At 47.4% G+C, this 15,816-nt stretch overlaps 6 protein-coding genes across 6 annotated transcripts; all 6 read left to right on the top strand.

The window, feature by feature from the left end:
- Positions 1 to 92: 92 nt before the first annotated feature.
- Positions 93 to 1,663, top strand: AGABI2DRAFT_122390 (hypothetical protein; the record flags this gene model as incomplete). Its single annotated transcript, XM_006456427.1, has 4 exons — positions 93 to 269; positions 318 to 525; positions 590 to 1,383; positions 1,439 to 1,663. The coding sequence occupies 4 exons, from the start codon at positions 93 to 95 to the stop codon at positions 1,661 to 1,663; spliced, it is 1,404 nt and encodes a 467-aa protein (XP_006456490.1).
- Positions 1,664 to 2,254: 591 nt separating this feature from the next.
- AGABI2DRAFT_146311 (hypothetical protein) lies at positions 2,255 to 3,057 on the top strand (the record flags this gene model as incomplete). The annotated part of the gene is made up of 3 exons (XM_006456426.1): positions 2,255 to 2,325; positions 2,391 to 2,754; positions 2,785 to 3,057. 3 exons carry the CDS (start codon positions 2,255 to 2,257, stop codon positions 3,055 to 3,057), a joined length of 708 nt encoding a protein of 235 aa, XP_006456489.1.
- Positions 3,058 to 3,872: 815 nt separating this feature from the next.
- AGABI2DRAFT_211485 (hypothetical protein) lies at positions 3,873 to 8,460 on the top strand (the record flags this gene model as incomplete). The annotated part of the gene is made up of 2 exons (XM_006456425.1): positions 3,873 to 3,949; positions 7,800 to 8,460. Exons 1-2 carry the CDS (start codon positions 3,879 to 3,881, stop codon positions 8,458 to 8,460), a joined length of 732 nt encoding a protein of 243 aa, XP_006456488.1. The 5' UTR covers positions 3,873 to 3,878.
- A 787-nt stretch (positions 8,461 to 9,247) lies between these two features.
- On the top strand, positions 9,248 to 9,573 carry AGABI2DRAFT_122386 (hypothetical protein; the record flags this gene model as incomplete). Its single annotated transcript, XM_006456424.1, has 3 exons — positions 9,248 to 9,418; positions 9,456 to 9,512; positions 9,562 to 9,573. 3 exons carry the CDS (start codon positions 9,248 to 9,250, stop codon positions 9,571 to 9,573), a joined length of 240 nt encoding a protein of 79 aa, XP_006456487.1.
- A 2,304-nt stretch (positions 9,574 to 11,877) lies between these two features.
- Positions 11,878 to 12,661, top strand: AGABI2DRAFT_78126 (hypothetical protein; the record flags this gene model as incomplete). Its single annotated transcript, XM_006456423.1, has 2 exons — positions 11,878 to 11,948; positions 11,998 to 12,661. The coding sequence occupies 2 exons, from the start codon at positions 11,878 to 11,880 to the stop codon at positions 12,659 to 12,661; spliced, it is 735 nt and encodes a 244-aa protein (XP_006456486.1).
- A 177-nt stretch (positions 12,662 to 12,838) lies between these two features.
- Positions 12,839 to 15,670, top strand: AGABI2DRAFT_195585 (hypothetical protein). Its single transcript, XM_006456422.1, has 4 exons — positions 12,839 to 13,316; positions 13,367 to 15,081; positions 15,147 to 15,345; positions 15,411 to 15,670. The coding sequence occupies exons 1-4, from the start codon at positions 12,918 to 12,920 to the stop codon at positions 15,447 to 15,449; spliced, it is 2,352 nt and encodes a 783-aa protein (XP_006456485.1). The 5' UTR covers positions 12,839 to 12,917; the 3' UTR covers positions 15,450 to 15,670.
- Positions 15,671 to 15,816: the final 146 nt, after the last annotated feature.

Here is a 15,816-nt window from a genome sequence, read left to right as displayed (position 1 = left end):
CACCCAAGTAGTCACGAGACACAAATGAATGCGTGGGAATACAATAAAAGCAAGTCGTTCCTGGCTGCAGTGCATTTCCAAATTGTTTCTCCATGATCCCCGATCTACCTGCTGAGCTCTGGATTAAAATCCTCTCCTACCTACCACCATGTTCTGCTCGCAACTTGCTCGGCGTCAACCGCCTCTTTTTCGATTATGCGATGGACACCTTGCATTGGAGATTCGACCTCACCGAGGCTAATGGTCATACACTTGCCCAACTTCAGCACGTCGTCTCTTATTTTGTACCCTGTTGAACACGCCTCATGTTGTCACAGGGCGCCGTTGGTTACACCTTATATACGAAGGCTGGATATCTGGTCCCATTGCTTCTACCATCTGGATTACCCTACCCCACCGCGTGCCTTCCGCAGAACCCGTTCACTTTTGAGTCTCTGCTCCTCGAAATCATGCTGCGCAAAAGATATCCTATCAACTCTCACGGAAGCTCTACCTCGCCTGCGTCAACTCGATCATATCTCCCTCGTTCTAGATGAAATGTGGGACCCGGTCTTTTCTGACTTTCTCTCTGATCTCTTGTCTGCACGAGGTCCAGTCATACGCAAATTGAGCATTAATGCCACCGTGCACAAGGTGAACGAGCTCCTAGAGTCTCATCTAGCGGCTCTGTCTCCATTTCCTGGCCTCGAATACCTGGATCTGAAACTAGCAGCATCACACGATTTCTTCATGGAGGAGGATTTAGATGATTTGTGCGACGCCATTACCACCTTCATCAAATCCAATAAGCAATCCTTACGCACCCTCATTTTTGCCGACCCTGCTTTCATTGATGTCTCGAACGTATTCCGAGATTTGGGCTGTCTTCCGAGCTTGAAACGTCTCGAGCTCTCAATACCCATGCTTCTATCAACATTACCCCGATTCGAATACCTAGAGAATTTCCTTACCCTCAACGCATCTACTCTCGAATGCCTCGTCCTGAAGTGCAGACGCTTTCTGCTCCCTGACGACACCACTCAGCAATTTCTCTTCGACGTACTACCAAGACTCTCGCTGCCCGTATTATCCGAATTTGATATAGGCATCTACTCCTACACCAAACCCCGAGTACCTTTCCATCTCCCATCATTCGTTCATTTCGCTCCAAATATAAAGACACTCAAGATACAATTCTCGCCCAATTATCTAAACGAAGAAGATATCACGAATCTGCTACGAAATCTATCTGAATATGGACTGGGTTTGCGCTCTCTTCATATTCAGGTGCAGGATCTCACCCCGGACTTGTTTCTACACATTTCATCAAGCCTCCCTGGGCTGACGTCTCTAAGAATAACTTATGCGCAGCCACGTTTCGACGGGTGGGAGACAGTACACCAGGTTTTTTACAAACTTTGCTTTATGATTAATCCTACTAATGATGATCATTATTTAGAAAGCGGAGAGGTCTGCATTCTGCGCGCAATTTGAAAATCGTAGATTTGCACCGTGGTCGCTCAAATACTTGAAATTGACGCATAGGTCACCTTGTCAGGAAGGGCATCCTGATCGTCTTGTGTGCGAAGCTGTCGCTGCGTGTATACCGGAATTGGAGGTGATGGATGATACGCGAAGTTGTAGATGTGGATGTATGCCTGCAAAAGGAGGACTCGGACTTTGATTTCCGTTTGCTGCTGTCTCGGTTTGTTTGATAGAAAGAAACATTAGAGCACCTTTGTGATTTTAGCTTTGTACGAATAGTTGGCGCGCTCCTTCATTGCAATTTTGGAGGGTTTGGGATTTCTTTCTCTGAGGGAAACATATACATCGGAGTTAGATCGACTAGAGTAAATACACTGGTTAGTGTACAAGCTCCGGAGGATTGGATTGGATTTGTATACTGTGGTATTGGTATCCATAATCCATGTCTATGTGGAACAACGCGCGAGGAACGAGCCCGGTGTGTTTTCTCGGGCTTGTACTCGCTTGTCTGGCGACTCTGTTCCCTGATCCGAGCCTAGGAACCCTCGATCTCCTACTCTCCACCTTTCACTACAATCTTCGACGCCGACCTCACGCCCATTAGTTCGCAATATCTCGCCACAATCGAGAATTGCTGATATGACGACATTTCCTCATTCGGGGATCGGCTATATCACAGACATATACAGATATGCTTAGTACCCCTGTTATATCTCCTTATATCTCCTTATTATTATAAAAAGAAAAGCACCCTCACGCAGCAAGGTTCCCCCCTCAATATATACCCAGCATGATTACCTTCTACGATCTAGCAAGGAAAAGCCCACAAACGACGTGGTCCCAAAACCCATTCAAGACGAGGTATGATGCGAGTACTAGTGATGCCACTGTCATTTCTATTGAACGATGCCCCTTGTGGTCGTCAGGTTTGCTTTAAACTACAAAAAGCTCCCTTACAGGACAGTGAACCTCGAGCTTCCCGAGGTAGAGAGTGAGTTGAAGAAAGTCGGCATTCCACCTAGTTCGACATGGGCCGATGGACGCCCAATGTATACCTCTCCTTCCATTTTCGACGACTCGACCAACACAGGTGTATCCGATTCATACAAGATCGCGCAATACCTTGATAAAACCTATCCGGATACACCAAAGTTATTCCCACCGGGCACCGAAGCTCTACAAGCCTCATTCTATGCGCAGTTCAATGAACTTAGGGTCCCAACTTTCCCGTTTTTGATTCCAACGTTCTTTAGGATTTTGAACCCGCCAAGTGCAGAATATTATAGCCAAGTTTGTGCTGAAACTTGAAGGTATGGGAAGCCTCTGGCGGACTATGAACCGAAAGGAGAAGAGCGGGTGGAGGCTTGGAAAAAGGTCGAAGCGTCGTATAATACGCTTTATGGGTGGTTGAGTCAGAGCATGGGACCGTATTTTATGGGAGATACCGTTACTTTTGCGGATTTTGCGGTCGGTGGGATGATTTATGCGGTGGAGACTTGCATTGGGAAGGATAGCAAGGAGTTCAAGGATTTGATGACTTGGAATGATGGGAGGTGGGCTGAATTCAGAAAGAGTTTGGAACAGTATGCGTAACAACGTGTATTCGGGACAGAAAGAGGAAACAGCGCAAATTTCTGTTGTATAATCCAGGACCTCAATCTCGAGACAGATGCACTGTTATGCATGTGACATACAGCCAATACCATCACTCTTCTTCCTTTCTCCTCTCGCGTAAAGGGAGTCCTACGTAGTTTCTCTTCAACATACTCCACATCCTGCTGCACCAAGTCAGGATGCGTTTCTATATTTTCCACGCAACAGGTTTTTCGGTGCTTTCAAAAAAGTGCAGTCTATGTAATAGAGACAGCCTCGCAAGGGACAAAATCTAGAGAATGTGTGCTCGACAAAGTTACCTATTCAATTCTTATCAGGAAGCCCACCTTTTTGCAAAAGAATAACAGCCTGGTCATCTCTCAAGTTTGACGTCATCAGCGCTGAATCAAAAATCTCGTATTCGTTTTCAGTATCATGCCCAAACCGCAAAGTTCTAGGGAGAAAGGGAAATCACTCATACTACGTTACGAGTCTTTTATAGGGTTCTATAATTAGTATTTAGTAGTTGTAAGCGTAGCATGCTTCCACATACCGAGCTTGAGTCATAACAGTTGCAGGAGGGTGCCGGTGGAAAAGCAGGAGAATGTCCCTCATTCGGGGATCGGCTGTATTACAGAGATGTACAGTCATCCTATACCTATCGTATCTCCTTCTACAAGTTCCTATTATAAAGAAGAAGCACCTTCGCGCAGTAATGCCGAAAGTCACCGGAATGGACGGTGGGAAAAAAGATTATCGTGTATAAATGAGCAAACTAGCTGCCCAACGATGCCAGATTCTCCTCCCCATTACTATCCAACATGATTACCTTCTATGATCTAGCAAGACAAAGCCCACAAATGACGTGGTCGCCAAACCCATTCAAGACGAGGTATGATCTTGTATGCAATCAAGGAGATCACATCAATTCTAATTATGCCCATATGATCATCAGGTTTGCTTTAAACTACAAAAAGCTTCCATACAGAACGGCGAACCTCGAGCTTTCCGAGCTAGAGAGCGAATTCAAAAAAATCGGCATTCCCCCTAGTTCGACATGGGCTGATGGACGCCCAAAGTATACCTCCCCGTCCATTTTCGATGACTCGACCAACACAGCTGTATGCGATTCTTACCAGATCGCGCAATACCTCGATAAAGCCTACCCTGATACCCCAAAGTTATTCCCACCGGGTACCGAAGCACTGCAAGCAGCATTCTATGCGCAGTTCGAACAGCTCAGAACCCCAACTTTCCCGTTTTTGGTTCCAACCTTCTTTGAGATTATGAACCCACCAAGCTTGGAATATTATAACCAAATTTGTGTTGAAAGGTACGGAATGTCTCTGGAAGACTATGCGCCGAAAGGAGAGGAGCGGGTGGAGGCTTGGAAAAAGGTCGAAGCGTCGTATAATATACTTTATGGTTGGTTGAGCCAGAGCAAGGGACCGTATTTCATGGGAGATACCGTTACATTTGCGGATTTTGCGGTCGGTGGGATGATTTATGCGATGGAAGTTTGCATTGGGAAGGATAGCAAGGAGTTCAAAGATTTGATGACTTGGAACAATGGGAGGTGGGCTGAATTCAGAAAGAGTTTGGAACAGTATGCGTAGACGGAGAGAGAAACAGCGCTTTAACTCAGGCATTTAAATTCTCCCGAATTGGAAATTATTGGAAATTACTCTTGTCATAATCTGTTATAATCCAGGACCTTTCTCGGGGCAGATATGAGGACAGAGGACAGGTGCCATTTCGGAAATCGGACGGAAATGTAGTCGAATGCTTAAGTGAAGGGCCCCGCGACGGAAGTTGCCGGGCCCAACGTCGAGCAGAGCATTACGAAACGGAGCCCGCTTCATTCTTTACCTCTTTCCACTAACAACATGTCGTCAGAATTCAAAGACGGTTCTTCTCTCCTTGCCTGCAGCTCAGTTTTCTTTCCCACCCACCGCTACCTGTATATGTTTTCGCCCTCAGAAAATTTAATATATCTGTTATTGCTCGGTCTCTATACACTCAAACTCCTAAGATATCTGGAGACACAAATCCCAGAGTAGAACCCGCTCACTCTGCGGCTTCTCTCTCCGTGGTCTTCCCAGCCCAACCTCCTCAGTTGCCCACCTCGCGGAATAAGAGTAGAAGCGAAGCTGGACAGATACTCAGTTGTTGGTCTGTTTACATTGTCAGAGCTTGTGTTCCACGCTGTCTATTGTCAAGTCGCGTCTCGTACAATCTCAATCTACCATTGTGCAAGTGCCGTCGCTAGCTTTTGGGATTCTGCTCCTTCACGGCTCCAACGTTATCTTCGCCTTGGCATCTTTCATAGCGTGCAACCACCTGCTCACTACATTCTCATTCCAATCCTCTCGGCCCTTTCCCTTGGCTTCATCTAAGGGCCATTCTTCCTTTTCCTAGAGGTCGCGTTCCTTTGGATTCATACCCCCGCCTACAACCTTTCAATAGTCAGCATTTCGGCCGAACTGATTTCTGAAAATTCGTGAGGCTCACTGTTGCTATACCAATGGTCTAGGATGTGGGTGCACGTATCCGATGCCATCTTTCTGGAGGGTAAATTTGGTGTTGAATCGAACTCGTAAAAAAGGATGTGTACGTACCAGCACTGACCACCATGACTATTCTCCGTCTTGACGCTTCCGAAACAAACGCCGTCCCTCGAGGAAAACTAACCTAGTGACTCATCACAGGTGCTGTCTGCAAATGAAAAAGTGAGGGACAAGGCTAAGAAACCGTTGAACGACGTACGTCTTTAGTTTTCACTAACCGCATACAATTCTTCACTGACCTCCTCGGGAATCTCGAAATAACACGGCGCTACCATCACGGCAACACCGATAATTCCAACTGTCGTACCCGACCAAGCGCCAAACGGATTCATCATCGGACAGTTCCAGCTCATTCTGTCTCTACATGAAAGATATCTCCAACGCTTGAAGAACTTCCTCTCCGCGGGCGCCTTATATCTATATTTCTGGAATAAGATTCTTCTTTGTTTCTGTCTTGCCGTTTTTTCTGTATACCTGATAGGGTGCCGATGGAGAACTTTGTGATGGGCTGTATCTTGGCTGTATCACAGGCATGTTAAACCATAATCCCGGTTCACACAGGTGCAGGGATTGCCTTCCGAGCGAAGCTGTGACGACGGTTATACCAGGATTGGATATGTTTGATGACACAAGGAGTTGTAGACGTCGATGTCTTTATTCAAGAGGAGGAATTTGATTTCTGCTCGCTGTCTCGGTTTGTTGGGTAGAAAACATTAGATTATCTTTGGGATTTCATCTTTGTACGAATACTCGGCTCGCTCTCTCATATTACGGCGTGGCGGATTTCTGGTTTCTTTTTATGAGGGCGACATCTAAGATCTACATCACGAATTCAGAGGTCGAAAGCCTGAAGTTCGAACTAGTTCGAAATGTCCTGGGGTAAGGTCCTAACTCCGAGGAGTTTAAAGTCGGTCGATTTCAAAATCGATGGTTTTTCACACAATTTCAGGTAGTCTAAGCAGTAGCAGGCAGTACCATAGAGGGAAAAAAATGCTGCTTAGTAGACGAGTAGATGACCAGGAGAATTAGGCAGATGCGAGTTAATTGATAGTGCAAAGGAAGATATATTCAACCAAAGGTGGCAGCACGTGTGGTAAGGCGCGACGCATCTCTCATTGAAGGGCTGCAAATATCGGCGTGACAGACCGACATCAGAACCGCAGAGAGCCGCCAAACGCGCTCTCCTATGTATAGTCAATTGGTTTTGAAGTAGATCGGTTTCAAACGGAACGAAATTTGGCGGGGAACAAAATGTAGACAACCGTTCCAATAACCACTAAAAACAGTGAATTTTGGAGATGATTGGCCACTAGTGTTCGAGTCTGGGGTTTTGGCACACGATTTTCTGGGATTCCGCTGACTATCCACTGACATAGAGACGTCGGACGATTGAATTTCCAGTGGGATAACCCTATCATTAATTGCCACAGGATCCCAGCGGATGTCGCAGCTCATTTCCACTGACCACCGTCTTTTCCACTGTTTTCCAGTGTGGATCGGACTTATGGGTATAGTCCTCGGAGTTGCCGTAGTGGTGTGTGTAACTGTCACATGTGACTGGCTGAACCCAAGACCGAGCCTCTGATCAATGATAGTCCTAAGCTTGTTCACGTACGCTGGTTAGCGTTTGAGTTCCGGAAAATTGCATTTGATTCAATTTGTGTCCTGTGGTATTGCTGGTAGTGATTGTATCCAAATTTTACGCCTATATTACTGCCATGACGTCGACATTGGCGGGTTGGGAATGATACCTATAAGTACTTATTAGAGGTACCGGTGGAAGACATTCCTCGTTTGGGTATCGGCCATATCACAGCAATTATGCATTTACAGTCACACCACCCCTGTTATATCTCCTTATACAAGTTCCAAATAACGCCAACGTTCAGATAGAAAGAGAATAGCCGGTTTGCCCCAGGAGTGACAATCCCATCCGCGCAGCAGGATCGAGGGTTGTCTGAAACGGCAGGTGGGAATGAAATTATTTTATACATAAGTGAACCAGTTTCTCTACGATGTCAGGTTACCCCCTCGAACCTACCCAGCATGATTACCTTCTACGATCTAACAAGAAAAAGCCCACATGCACCGTGGTCGCCAAACCCATTCAAGACGAGGTATGATGCAAAAAGGAATTTCACTATCGATTTTAACTTTGCCTCTCGTCATCATCAGGTTTACTTTGAACTACAAAAACATCCCATACAAAACGGTGAACCTCGAGTTTCCCGAAGTAGAGGGCGTGTGCATAAAAGCCGGCATTCCCCCTAGTACAACATGGCCTGATGGACGCCCAATGTATACCTCGCCTTCGATTTTCGACGACTCGACCAACACCGGTGTATCCGAGTCGTACAAGATCGCGCAATACCTCGATAAAGCCTATCCGGATACCCCCAAGTTATTCCCACCTGGTACCGAAGCTCTGCAAGCATCATTCTACGTGCAGTTCGAATACCTTATTTATGGTGCAATAATCCCGTTTATGCTCCCAAAGGCCCACAAGATTTTGAATCCGGCAAGTGAGGGGTATTATTACCGAGCTCGTTCTGAATCGTTTGGGCCTCTGGATGAAATTGAACCGAAAGGCGAGGCGCGGGTAGAGGCTTGGAAAAAAGTCGAAGCGGCGTATGATAAGGTCTATGGGTGGTTGAGTGAGAGCACTGGACCGTATTTCATGGGAGATACCATTACTTTTGTGGATTTTGCGGTCGCTGGGATGATTTATGGGACGGAAGCTATTTTTGGAAAGGATAGCCAGGAGACCAAGGATTTGATGACGTGGAACAATGGGAGGTGGGCTGAATTCAAGAAGAGTGTAGAACAGTATGCGTAATACAGAGGCCATCAACTGCGCTTAGAACCTCGTACTCCTCAATATTATGCCAAAACCGCAAACGTGTTCTATTATTAGCCATTCAACGACAATCCCATTCATTTCCATATAAGGTCGATCGCATCAAAACATGTGGTAAACCGGTCTCGCAGCCCGGTAGCTGCATACTGGCAGTCGGTTATGCTCCTTTCAAATCACTCAACGGATTGTCAAACGTATTTCCTGTTTAATGGTACAAAGAATGCTGATCACATACCCGTGGTCCAGCGACCTTTCTGTCTTCATTTATTGACTATACCTAGACTTTTATCCCCCTGATCTACCCGCTGAAACGTACCCTAAGTGTATTTTTGCAGATAAGCCATGTGAATGGTGATGCATGCGATGTGACCCCAAGGTTCCTGGATGGGCGAGCCTCGGCCAATAATCCCAAAAGGAATTTTGCCAGCCGGCACGCCTTTTCTACCAGCGAACAATCCTTCCTGCCTGAAGCCTACCCCAGCCAGTACAACTATGCAGATAGCGAGAGAGAGAGTGTGTGTTTTGAACGAGACGGTTTTTGCGGGGTTGAAGGTGTCATGATCAATAAAGTAATGGCTGCGCCCTGTTACACTTACCACTCGTGAGATTCCCCCGCGGCCTGAGTCCGGTAGTCACCAATCCCAGTTCGCTGTTCAGTCAACTAGTCATAGTTGGCTTCGCCCAGGCTTCACCTCCTTCGTTGCGCTCGCAGCTGTTTTGGCTGCTCTCTTTGGCTGGCCTGTCGAGGGAATAATTTGATGATGCCATGAGTGGCTTCGGCGAATATACAATCCCCCGTGGCACCCTCGAATGCGGTGGTATCAAGCTGGTCAACGATGCCGACCATCCTCTCATACCTCCAAAGGACGGGGACATCCATGGATTTTTCCTGGCATGGAACACTCTCATCAACCATAGTCTACGTACCATTTTTCCAGTTTTTTTCTCCCGAAACATCTGACCGTTATTCACAGTACTTCAACCGCACCTGTATCGAGTCACCTTCTAGCACCATCCATGCCGCTATGAAGGTATGTGCTTTCATTCTTTCCTTCTTGTTCGTTCACTGACTTTGGGCAGGTTTCAACATGAACATGGCCAAGTTCACCTGCTACGCCGCCTTCGTTGTCAACGGAAACCAGGTCACTGACTTGGTCAGTGTCGGAGAGATGTCCCCAAAGACTGGATCCAACCAGCTAGTCAACCTGTTGCTATTGGCGGCTTGAACGCGCACGACGTGTTCAAGGGTGACAGCTCCATGACTTGAGGTGAGTTTCGCGCATCGCCATAGTTATCCTAACCGATGCTTACTCTCTAGCTGGTCTCTACCCCTCATAGGATATGACCTGGCCTCGGATTATTCCTGGATTGGCGCCCTTGGGGTGTAGAAGGGAATAATGCAATATAAATTGAGTGGGGCAAAAGGATGCTTTCTACGGTAAATCTACATCTCTTTTATATATTTTATTCTAGTCAAAAATAAGGGTGGGGGTGCACGCCACACGGCCAGTGCACAACGGCGTGCACAGCATACACGGATATATTTTAATTATATAATCCAACATGGGGTGCCTCCCCCGACGACGACCACCTCCGTGTCCGCCGCTCAGACCGTTCCAGCAACCAGCACAGCCTAGCGTTTCTTTGCCATCAACCTCTACAATTATTTTGACATTATTCCGGGCCTCTTTGCAACCCGAATCCGCGTGGCTTCAATTCTTTTTTGTGTCCGTATACGACAACGGCTCCAACGACCAAACGCAGGCGCTTCTTCGGATATTCAACGCTCTCACACCAGAGGTCAATTCAACCGCCGTATCGAATATCTCGCAGAAGTCCTCCACGAACTCTGTGAAGCCATAAATGAAATCCAACACCATCATATTCAAGAACGACATCTTACCTTGGGTCGATAACCTCCTTGAACTCTCGAGTACCACATTAACCACACCATGCGCATGTCGTCCGCCCGCCTTACTCGTCCGACCTTTTTCCATTCACCACCATACACTCCCGCTAGCCCACCTTCCACTGAAGACGCTTCCCAGCCCATCCTAAGACATGTATTCAACCAGGTGGCATTCTGGCAATGAGCTCGTTTTCGACAATTTTGAGTCTCGCCTATCTCTCGTGTTCCTTTTCTTATCTTTTGTGTACATAACTCGAGGGGGCATGGCATCACGGTCGAACATTTAGAACGATTCAGAACGTTGGTCTACGGATTCACATAAATTATGTGCGTGAGCGGACTCGTCCTAAAGATTAAAGGGTTTAGAAAGACATTCAACGTTCTAATCCTATGGAAGGTCAACCACTTTGAGTCATGGCCTCTTACCAGGTTCATGAACGGGCACATTTGGAGATGACTGGTGATGCAAGGAGTTGTGGATGTGGATGTATGTATGCTTGCAAGAGGAGGAGTTTGATTTCCATTCGCTGTCTCGGTTTGTTTGATATAAAAGATTAGATTATCTTTGCATCAGAGTTATAGGAATTCAGAGATCGAGCACTGCAGTAAACACATTGGTTAGCGTTCGAGTTCCGGAGGATTGGATTGGATTTGTATCCTATATTATTGGCATCCATAAATCATGTGTATATTATTCCCTGACGTCGCGCTACACCGTAAAAGGATTATCCCTGGAATTCCAAGGTAGTCAAACCTAGTCAAACTCATACCTGTTTGAGGAAATTGCTCGGACGCCTGCCCGTTGGGCTTGGCTTTGGCCTGAGGCCCCGGCTCGGGCTTTGGTTAACATTTTGACAACTGGCTTTGATTAGCCTGTACTACCTCTTGCTGTTAGTGATACCAGCTCCTGTAAAGGCTTGTCACTCGAGCCGGGGCTCGGGCTCAGGGCATACAGGGCCTCAGGCCGGGCCCGACCAACCACTAATATTACTGTTATGACGTCGGCGGTGGAATTGTACAGTACTGTACATGGCCAAAGCTTCTATTGGATTCAACTTGAGTTGGCCGATTTTGAGTTCAACTCGGGGCTGGACTTTGAGTTGAATACAATATGAGATAGGGGGCCTTTGATGGAGTGCGATGATTGCAACGTGAACGCGCGTTCAACACAAAGCTCCATCAACTCAAGCTGAACTCAATAGAATCATTGGCGGTGTAGGCATTGGGAATGATGATATGCAGTGCAGTTTTTGAATAGTGTCGGTGGAGAACTTTCCTCTTTCGGGGATCAGCTGTATCTATCACAGACATATACAGTCATGCTACCCCTATCATATCCCCTTATACAACTTCGTATTATAAAGAAAAGCACCTCGCGCAGCAAGATCGAGGGTCATATGAATGGGCGGGTGGATGATCAGATTATTATATAAATGAGCGAATCAGTGCCCCAACGATGCCAGGTCTCCCCTCAATATCTACCCAACATGATTACCTTCTATGATATAGCAAAACAAAGCCCACAAACGACATGGTCCCCAAATCCATTCAAGACGAGGTATGATGCGAGTAGTGATGCCACTATCAATCCTTACGATTCCAATCAGATTTGCTTTGAACTACAAAAAGATCCCATACAGAACGGTGTACCTCGAGTATCCCGAGCTAGAGAGCGAGTTCAAGAAAATCGGCATTCCCCCTAGTTCGACATGGGCCGACGGACGCCCACTGTACTCCTCCCCTTCCATTTTCGACGACTCGACCAACATAGGTGTATCCGATTCGTACAAGATCGCACAATACCTTGATAAAGCCTATCCGGATACCCCGAAGTTATTCCCACCGGGTACCGAAGCTCTACAAGCAGCATTCTATGCGCAGTACAATCCGCTTATTTTTGGCGCAATTTTCCAGATGTTACTTCCAGGAGTTGTTAGGATTTTGAACCCGCCGAGTGTGGAGTATTTCAATCGTACTCGTGCTGAAATATTTGGGAAGCCTCCGGCGGAACTTGAACCGAAAGGCCAGGATCGGGTGGAGGCTTGGAAAAAGGTCGAAGCGGCGTATGATAAGCTTTATGGGTGGTTGAGCGAGAGCACTGGGCCATATTTCATGGGAGATACCATTACTTTTGTGGACTTGACGGTCGCAGGGATGATTTATGGGACGGAAGTAATTTTCGGAAAGGATAGCAAGGAGTTCAAAGACTTGATGACTTGGAACAATGGGAGGTGGGCAGAATTCAGGAAGAGTTTGGAGGAGTATGCGTAATAAATAGACTATGAACTGCGCTTATTAGTCTAGTATTCAAATTGAGAATCACTAAGATGCGTCGGTCTCGAGGCAGACACGAGCATTTCGGAATTCATCAGGAAAAGTGGCAGTGATCAGTCCGGCACGGCCATGGCGGACCAAGCATGCGACAACACAGCCAAATCCGTCGCTCTCCATTTAGCTGCTACTCTGCGCCACTTCCTCTTTCCTTCTCCTCTCGCGTACGAGGAGTCCCACTTAATTCCTCCTCAACATGCGCTGTCTCTTAACCGCCTCCCTTGTATTTGCTACCCTTGCTGGCAGTGTCTATGGACACGGTCGCGACAGTAATTCACCTCTACCGCGGCGTAAGACTCTCGGCTTTGGTCCAGAGCATCCTCACGCGGTATTTAACTCGAATCTCCACCCGCTACAGACTGCTGGGTTCGTATCCGAGGAGCCGCTCGACGTAGCCCGTCTTTTCGTCACTGACCTCCTCGGACCCTCCGTCTCTGGCGGCCCCTCCTGGAAGATTCGCAAGGACTCGTATACTGATGACAACACGGGCGTGACTCATGTTTATATCCGACAAATTGTCAACGGTTTGGAGGTCGCCGACGGAGACATGAACATCAACATTAAGGATGGTCGTGTGCTGTCATACGGTAATTCGGTACGTGTTGAAATATACTTCGTGAGTCAGGGGAACTAAGGCGGCTTCAGTTCTACAACGGTCCAACACCCGCTCCATTTTCGAGCACCACAGCGCCCGAGGACCTCCGCCATCCCCAAGCGGAGTTCTGTGACCAGATACCTCGTCACATGCCGTATGCTGTACCAATGCCCGACGGTCAGGTTCTCCTAGACGCACCATCCCAATCCCCAGTCATATCTCATATCGCCGAATCCAACTGCGCTCACCCCCAACTTCCTGCTTCCTTAACCTCCGACTCCTCGGACTTCCGCCCTGCTCTTTTACAGTTTATGTTGGCCGCTACGCCCAACCGCGAACTGGCCCAAGACATTACGGAGAATTACCAGAAACACATTGACGATATGCTCATTTCAGACGAAAGTCATTTTGCTCCTGGCGATGAGGCCACTGTTCAATTCAAGGTGGACAACGTTCCGGACGCCGTTAATCCCGCCAAGGCTCGGTTGGCTTACATCCAGCTTCCTAGCAAGTTAGATGGTGCCATGGAATTACAGCTTGTTTGGAAGTTCGAAGTTGAGATGCAGGATAATTGGTATGAATCCGCAGTCACCGTATCGACACCCCACCGGATCATTTCCGTCGTTGATTGGGCATCAGACGCCCCCGTTCCGACCCCGTCTCCGGAACGTAAACCGGCAACTTATAAGGTTTTCGGTTGGGGTGTGAACGACCCTGAATGCGGAGAACGTTCCGTTGAGAAGGAGAGCTTTGACGGTCACGCTTCACCTGCAGGATGGCATGCCATTCCGCACGAACATGATCCTTCTTATATAAGTGTTCGTGGGCAGGAGAAGCCGGGTTTCTGGAGGAATAGCACTACCACTTGGGGTAATAACGTCCTTGCCCAAGAGAACTGGGAAGGTCTCAACCGCTTCATGGATAATTACCGCCCGGATGGTGGAGAGGACAGGGTGTTCGATTACAAGTACGAACCCAATGAAACGGACAAGGAGGACGCTCTCGCAGAAGCCAAAGCCTACATCAATGCGACTGTCACCCAACTCTTCTATACTGCCAATCTTGTTCATGACATCTACTATCGCTATGGGTTTACCGAAGTTGCTGGTAACTTCCAACAGTACAACTTTGGCCGCGGTGGACAGCAGAATGACGCCGTTATCACCAACGCGCAAGACGGCTCTGGCTTCAACAATGCAAACTTTATGACTCCACCTGACGGTCAGAATGGACGTATGAGAATGTATCTGTGGAACACAGCCATTCCCTACCGTGACGGCGATCTCGAAGCCGGTATTGTCATTCACGAGTTCAGTCATGGTTTGAGCACTCGCTTGACCGGTGGTCCCGCAAACTCCGGGTGTCTCGGTTGGGGTGAGAGTGGAGGCATGGGTGAAGGATGGGGCGACTTCCTCGCTACTACGATCAGGAGCAACAGGAATTACTCTGATTACTCTATGGGTGCTTGGGCCGCCAACAGCATAACAGGAATTCGCCACTACAAGTACTCGATGGATGAGGATGTGAACCCATCAACTTACAAGACTCTTGATAAACCTGGATACTGGGGTGTACATGCCATCGGCGAGGTTTGGGCTGAGATGTTGTGGGTCGTCTCTCAGGGCTTGATTAAGAAGCATGGCTTCTCGGATACTCTGTTCCCTCCTGCTCCTGGCCCAGATGGTGTCGTACCGCGCGACCATCATTTCTGGAGACAAGATAAGGATCTCTTGGTACCGAAGCACGGCAATACTCTGATGGTCCAGTCAGTATCTTTAATGCCTCTCTTACACGGTTTTACTGATTACTTGCCTTTGTGTTTTTTGATAGACTTGTGCTCAATGGGATGAAGCTCCAACCTTGTCGTCCATCGTTCTTCGATGCTCGTGACGCCATCATTGAGGCTGATCGTATATTGACGGGTGGAGAGAATGTTTGCTTGTTGTGGAAAGGCTTTGCGAAGAGAGGCTTGGGCTTTGATGCTCAAGTTCAGGGTAGGACACCTTGGGGTGGAGGTATTCGTACTGATGTAAGTTCACGATCTGTAATCTTTGAGTCTGGAGCATTGAGGATTGACTATTTCATTTTTATTAGGGATATGCTGTTCATCCGGATTGTCGGGATGAGGAGTAGGAAGTTGGTTGTTTATTACCTCGACCATGTCATTCGTGACGTTTCTATATTATCTATTGCATCCATATCATTAGTTTGTTGCGTCGCTAGTTTGTTTGCTTCCGTTTCTGCTCAAACGTTCCTTTGTAGAGTGAGATCTGCAAAGTTCATTTCAGTAGTACTATCACCCTTTTTTTCTGGTTGTATTATAGTCGATAATTGGCATACTTTGTTTTAGGACTGAGTCGGGGTCGATCCTAAGGTCTAGGAGCTGTGAGGTATGCAGCGGTGTATGTGAGGTCGGCTGCGAGATACTAGACATGTCTCGTTCTTGCTCTTGTCAGTGATTATGCGTATTTTGTCTTTCAGAAGTAAGGCCTTAAGGATG

Source organism: Agaricus bisporus (assembly GCF_000300575.1).
Source record: "Agaricus bisporus var. bisporus H97 unplaced genomic scaffold AGABI2scaffold_13, whole genome shotgun sequence".
Classification (NCBI taxonomy): domain Eukaryota; kingdom Fungi; phylum Basidiomycota; class Agaricomycetes; order Agaricales; family Agaricaceae; genus Agaricus; species Agaricus bisporus.
This window is presented reverse-complemented; position numbering and strand designations above follow the sequence as displayed.

Bases quoted from the DNA above. Each gene is read 5' to 3' on its own strand.
- AGABI2DRAFT_195585 (XM_006456422.1), top strand. From the start codon at position 12,918: ATGCGCTGTCTCTTAACCGCCTCCCTTGTATTTGCTACCCTTGCTGGC. The intron at 13,317-13,366 runs GTACGTGTTGAA...AGGCGGCTTCAG, and splicing joins TGCTGTCATACGGTAATTCG to TTCTACAACGGTCCAACACC. The intron at 15,346-15,410 runs GTAAGTTCACGA...CATTTTTATTAG, and splicing joins GTGGAGGTATTCGTACTGAT to GGATATGCTGTTCATCCGGA.